The 7160-nt window shown below is 39.0% G+C and overlaps 1 protein-coding gene across 1 annotated transcript; it reads left to right on the forward strand.

Annotated features, from left to right (window-relative positions):
* The first annotated feature begins 1244 nt into the window (after positions 1–1244).
* Positions 1245–2727, forward strand: LOC136483037 (uncharacterized). Its single transcript, XM_066480154.1, has 5 exons — positions 1245–1308; positions 1474–1668; positions 1745–1852; positions 1948–2133; positions 2471–2727. Exons 2-5 carry the CDS (start codon positions 1579–1581, stop codon positions 2480–2482), a joined length of 396 nt encoding a protein of 131 aa, XP_066336251.1. The 5' UTR covers positions 1245–1308; positions 1474–1578; the 3' UTR covers positions 2483–2727.
* Positions 2728–7160: the final 4433 nt, after the last annotated feature.

The raw sequence follows: 7160 nt of genomic DNA on the forward strand, positions 1-7160 counted from the left end.
GATAAAAAAATAATTTTTTTCTATGCAAGGACAAAAAAAAAGGTGTGTGTCTGTGCAGCAGCTGGGCTAGCAAGTTCCCTTGGCGCTGGCGCCCGTTGTTTCGCTAGGCCGGCCCGTCGACGCCAGGTGGTGGCCGCGCGTGGATTGGCCGAGCCGGGCGCACTCGCTCGTTGACTCTGAGAGACAGTTGAAAGGAGAGAGGGACAAAAAAAAATCCATGTGTTTTTTTTTTGCTAAAACATATGTGTGTTCTATAGCATTTCTATTTTTTAAACTATTGGCACACAGTTTCTAGTTAGAAGGCCAATAATTAAATCCAAATCTTTTTTCAGAATTTTTTAATTATATATATATTTAAAGTAGTATATATACTAGTATGGTACTTAGTGATGGCCAACTTTTTTTTTTAGCAAAGACAATTTTTTATTCGTGGGGTTATCAGGTAACACGGCCCAGGGAAAGAAGCAAAACGGGCTGGGTCAGCCCACTACTGTTACCGTCATGATGCATTCCATATTTCATTCCAACTTGGTGGTAGGGCAGCCAGAAAACGCTGCGCCGCCGCCACAACACAGCAACTTCTTTATTGAGATCAGAGATGGCGATGCTCGGGCGGCGGTTCGTCAACATCGTGGCGGCGGGCAAGTACAAGACCGGTATGTTGTCGGTGCACCGCCTCGACGCCTCCAAGCATCTCTTTTACCCGTCAGCATCCGAAGCACGATTTGTCGGCGGTGACGGTGAGGCGCCACGACCACGCCCACGCCGACCGACGACAAAGACGCTGCAGGAGCTACCTGCACCTTGCGCCATCTTCAAAGACGCGACGACCGCCGCGGCGCGCGCAAGGTCCACTTAGAATGGAGGTGAGATACTATACATACTCCTATTTTTGTGATAGCTGAATGGAGATATACAGTCATCTTTCTAATGAGGATAGTAAGCTCTTTACATATTTTCATTGAGATCTTGTTGGACTTGTAGAATAGCTGAATGGAGGTATGCAGTCATCTTTCTATTTGCTTCATTGCACAGTCTGTTTGAACTATTTAATTAGTTTCAAAGCTTACTGATAAATAGATGACATTTCTTTTTTGAATCTTTGACAATTCTTTTTTTAAGCTTACTCGTAATGAGTCTGATGTAGTATTGACTTGTGATGTTTCATCCAGTTCATCCATTTTCATAGTCACTAAATTAAATATGCATATCAAAATCCCACAAAACCTTGATTTCTGAATTTGGTTTAAATGTGCAGATCATGACAAGCTACTAACGCTAATTGCAATCTTAGCTGGCAAGCTACAGGTACATATCTCCATTTTCTTGGAACCGTGAACATTCTTACATGTATTTTTGTGAACATTCAATCATGTGAGCATTACTGAATTATTACTGCTTGTGCTTTACTATGTGAAGTTTAATGAGAATTTGAGAGTTGGTGTGAAACTGAATTATTGCAAACTGCAACAGGAGGAAGCCCTCATTGAATCGTTTGGACGGCTGCAAGATAGACTAGAAGCTCAAGAAGTTGAAAGGGAAGCCGAGAGGCAAGAACATAGGCGTCAGCTTGAACAGATGAACAAGGAATGGGAGGCTGATAGAGAAGCACTTAGGCAAGCTATGTTAATGTTGCAAGCAGCCCAACAGCAAGCTTCAGTACAAAAGGTAATATTAACAACATCTATGTTCTCATAGTTTATTGAACTGAAAATCATGATCTTGAACCCAATTCGAAATGCAGGCTAGCACAATTGTGGAGCCAACTGAAAATGTTGCTGCTGCTGCAACAATTGAGGGGACACAAAATGTAACAACTACAATGGGAGAACACATGATGCATAGTCAGCAGGTAGTTTGATGATAATTGAAGAATGTTTAATTGTAACATGCATGTCATATTCTTGTCAAGGGGTGTAATTTTTACCACCAACCATTTATTTTCAGGTTACCCAAGAAACCAGCCAGCCAGAACAACAACCCCCTTCTTCCGCAGCTGAAGAACGTCTCACTAGAGGGCGCATGACTAGAAGTAATTTGGCAGCGAATTCGGGTGCTGTTTATACTACAGCAAAGCAACTGAAGGAAACTGCGGCTAGGAAAAGATCTGCATTGTCCAAAAAGAATACACAGGTACTATGTGAAATCTTTTATCTCTCTTTGCATTAAAAAGGAACATATAGTCCTTTTGGAGAAGTACATAGCTATTCTTTTGTTCTGCTCCTAAATATGGTCCAGGCTTAGTTTCCTCTTGCTGATTAGAAATATATATGGATGTGTTTGTGCTCATAAAATGTCTTGGGAGGTAGCTGCATGTATGTTTATATTTGCTTTACGCTTCAAAGTTCATAGTTGATAGTACTGCAGCTCACAGAACTCTAGTACTGTAGCTCGTGTTTTGCTTCAGTGTTCAATTAGCTTTGCCACCACTAGTCTCAGTTTAACTAATGCATGTCAATGATTTTTTCAGGAGGAATCTTGAGTTTGAGAAGGAGCATGCGAATGGTGGGACGATGGCCAACATACATATCAAGGGAACCTTCGCTGCTACAGTAGACATTAGTCTTTTGATTCGAATGAGTTCAAACAGTTGTCTGTGCTTAACACATTATTATGTGTTAAGCTATCTACTTGTGTTCTCATTTAGTTTGACACTCGGTGTGTTTTGTTAAAGATTTTGTATGAACAAATTATATTTCGTTTTAATGGATGTCGATGCTTCCTTCATTATGTATTTGTCGTTTTGCGATTATTAATTTAAGCTACCAAACAAAGTGTCGCAACATGAATTATTAATATATTAATCTGGCGTTGCAATATATGATGGCACATATAACAACCACATTTAGTCGTGGCAATAGGTACGATAATCGTGGCAATAGAGAAACTATCTCTTGCAACTACAAAAAGATGACGGTGGCAATAGAGGAATCTACCTATAGCAACCAGATAGTTAGTAACGTGGCAATAGATGACCTGTCTGTAGCAACCAACCTAAGTAACGTGGCAATAGCCTATGCCATCTATAGCAACCATTCAGAAACGTGGCAATATACGACCTCTCTGTAGCAACCAACCTGAAGAGATGTTGCAATAACCTAAGCCACCTATAGCAACCATTTAGGCGACGTGGCAATAGAGAACCTCTATTGCAATGCTTTCTCTGCGTAGCAACAACCACGATTGCAACACCTGTGTTGCGTTGCGCTTGCATTGTGTTGCTACACGACCAGCGTGTCGCAATACGTATCGCTAGCAACGCCTAGTTCGTTGCAATTGATACTATTACCACACCCATAGTGGTTGCAATTGCTTTTGTTACAACACTCACCAGGTGTTGCAAAAGCATCAAAAGTGTTGCAATAGAGGGGCTGTGTGTCGCAACTAAAATGTAACCCATTGCATTATGCTATTGCTACCCTTACAAGTGCAACAACATTTAACCAAAAAAAATTGGTAGCAAAATTACTATGGCTACCATTTTTTGGTCTTTTGCTACACTTTTTTGGCGTTGCAGTAGACCGAAAATCTTGTAGTGTAAACAAGAAGTTTAATAGTTCTAGTTGTCTGAAATCTTGCTCTCAGTCAGCGTCTTCCCTTTATTAGATTGATATAGGCTTGTGTATGCTGTCAAATGCACTTATTTATCCTGATCTAGTGATCTGCTAGAAATACTACCCCTTTGTCAGATGGTTGCATGTGTTGTGAGGCACATAACTTACTGCTTGGGCCACATTATCATAGTTACTGCATATGTTATCATGTTTATACGTGTTGCCTAACCATTTTTGTGTGATATATACAGGACTTATGTCAGTAGCAAAGAAGATAGCCCTCTCTGTGACATGCCAGGTTTTGAAAGCTATAGGATGAAACTCTTTATACATGCATGTTTCATTTTTTGATTGCCTCGTATGATGAAACCATAGCGTTATTAATGGTTGAACTGTTGTGTTTCTTTCCAGTATAGGATCTCTTACTTGGAGATTGTCAAATAAAATCCCAGCTACATTAGTTTATAGGCTTCGCAACCCAACCTGAGTAGTAGAATGCTTTCTTTAGCACATGACATGTCTATTGCCTTGTGTCATGGTGCAATAGTGAATTTGTTTACTAAACACTGGAAGTCTGGGATACCATAAGTTTTTTTTTTAATTTCTAGTAAAATTTGTTTCCTAGATATCTGATTTGTTTTAGAAAAAAATATTGTATGTGCAACAATAACGAAGACCTCAAAGAAGGATCGTAGTATTATCAATTGTGTAGGCTCTGCCATAGTCATTTCTTGAGAAATTATTCTTAAGTATGTGTTGTACTAGTGGCGCATTGTCAACTATAGGACATCAGATTGGTTTTTACAGAACTGAACATCATGTCTGAAAAAATATTCTGTGTTATTGCACTTACAATAAACTGTTGTATCATGAACACTTTTTGAGTTGCAGGCTTGTAACTGTGCATTCATATGCCTTTTGAGTAGCAAGTCATATATGTATATATTTTGGATTCAGAGTTCTGGGGTTTCTCTGTTTATCTCCTTTTGTCTTCCTAAGCAGTTTCAGCATTTCTTTAACAAAACGACAGGCAATTGAGTGGTGCATTTTACAGATTATATAGGAAATTCAACTTGACATATTTTGTTCTTCTACTAGCAGCGTTCGTAGGATCTTAGATCTAGAAACAACATGCTGCGCAATCAATTATCAATATGTAGTGACTTTTTTAATTTGAAAAGAGATAAACTTATTGTTATACGTGTTCTTGTTTTGTTCTTGACAGTTGAGCTGATTGAATTCTTTAGGACGAATTCACTAGAGTATAGACCTACGTCCTCTGACTTCTGGATTCACGGATGCGATGGCCTACACTGCTACATGCATCTCTTGCATTTAGTTTGTGAATTGAGATCAGTAAGCATGACTGAAAAAGTTTTTCTTGCGTCAGGTTTGTTGATTGGTCCTGTGGTCCTGCAATCTTCGACGTCGTCTCTGTCCCGTCCTGTCTATAAGACAAGAAGAGATGGCAAGATGTACCTGGTGAAGGATATTAGCAGTGCATCAGGCTGATGGCAGTGACGATTGTGCTCCTGGGCACCTGGCCGGTTGTCCTGGCGGTGCTGGAGCGACGGGGCCGGCTACCGCAGCACAGGTCCCTTGACTTCTCCATCACTAACTTCCTGGCTGCCGTGCTCATTGCCCTCACCTTCGGCTAGATCGGCCTCGACACGCTGGAGACGCCCAATTTCCTCACCCAGCTTACTCAGGTAGCTCACTTTCCATTTCAATTAATACTCGTTCACATTCAGTTTTCTTTCAGTACGTACATCGTTCAGACCTGAAGAAGTGGAAACGTGCATGTCTTAATATTTGAAACTCTAGTTGTTCTATGATTGTGTCTGTCAGTAAGAACATCATCATCTTGTGCTAACTAAGCAACTCCACTCCGCAGTTAACATTTTGTGATTTCCAATTCAAATACTAATGATGCAGCTCCTGACACACCATGCCTTGCCACCACTTGAATTGTCTTTGTGCCAACACAGTTAGGATTTTTATCCTTGTGTGACTATAGAAAAAATTGGAACTTGTTAATTGTCTTTGTGCCAACACGGTTCAGATTTGTTAATTGTTTTAGTGTTGTTAGAGATCATGTCTTTTTGTTACTCTGTACTTGTTTCTGCGACTACTATTGTTGACTAAGTGATCATGCCTAGGTTCTACAAGCATGCATACTAGAAGTTGTTCTTGTCAAATGATGGCAAGTCTTCTGTCAATTCTTTAGAACAAACAACCAAGAAGCTTATGATTATTATTGCTTTGGATGGTTGCTAATTCAGTCCTAAGAATCCAAAGTGTCTGTAGATTTCTATGTTGGTAAGGACATCTGCTATGATCCTCACAAGTCTTTTCTCTTCTCTTGCGGCAGGACAATTCATGTATATTGTTAGTTAACTTGAAAGTAATGGATACTGCTTATTTTGCACGCCTGCAGGCTGTACTTATCATTCACATTCGTGTGTGGCTAAGGAACTTCAATATAGAAGATTCATCTTGGTAATGGCAAGCAAATCTTATTTTTGATAAATGAGGTATGAATTTTGAATGTCACATTCCTTCCATCTGTTTGTTGTTGTTCTCCATAGTTCTCTGTTCCCGTTAAACTCTCATGTTCATGAAAAACAAACAAATAAAACACTAAGTTCATTAGTTGCAATTAGGAATAGTGTAGATTGCAAGTATTTAAAGCTGCAACTGTAGGTGTCATAATATGCAATATGTGGAATTTTGATTTACCTCATGAGTATAATTGGCATTTACATTGTAGATTTTTTTCAATAATCAAATTGGGTTGTGGGCCAACAAAAAGTAATATTTACTAGAATCATATAAGTTCTATATTATCATCACATAATACTGAAGCTCATCTCACCAAGCATGTAGCAACACCCATGTATGTTAATTGTACTAAGATGAGGCAAACCTGTTGTGCTATCACTTAATATCCAGGCACCATGCCACTTGAAATAATTATTCATAAACTCGCGATTTCCCTCTCGCGGTTTTTGAATTTTGAGGAGGGTTTGACCAGATTGAGATGCATGGAACCGGGTCGCAACTCTAGTCTAGTGGGCATAATTGTTTTGGGGCGTAGGAACCATTCCAGTTTGCCAGTTGTGAACTGTGAAGTTTAGGGGCCTATCGATGTCAAAACTAGGAATGTTGATCATGCTTTATTAATCATTAGAGTCTGGCAAGTGCCGAATAATGGCGCACTTGTTAAATAGCCGAGTTTTGGTCCTCAATTTAACCATGTCAGCAACATGTTTCATCTTCTAGACTTCTTTAGTCTTCTGATCATTCAATCTAATGATTACCTTAGCTATGACAACAAACTATTGTTTCTTGTGATTTGTGATTGTGCTTCCATGGATAAAATTTGTAATCTGTCCTTGTATAGGAAAAAATTTGTTTATTGTGTTTTGTGATTGTGTTAGCATAGAAAAATTTTGTAATCTATCCTTCTATAGAAAATAATTGTTTCTTTGTGATTTGTGATTGTGTTTGCATAGAAAGAATTTGTAATCTGTCCTTGTATAGGAAAAAAATTTTCTCTTTTGATTTTTTATTGTGATTGCATAGAAAAAAATTGTTGTATTTTGT

Source organism: Miscanthus floridulus, chromosome 9 (genome assembly GCF_019320115.1).
Source record: "Miscanthus floridulus cultivar M001 chromosome 9, ASM1932011v1, whole genome shotgun sequence".
In the NCBI taxonomy this organism is placed as follows: Eukaryota; Viridiplantae; Streptophyta; class Magnoliopsida; order Poales; family Poaceae; genus Miscanthus; species Miscanthus floridulus.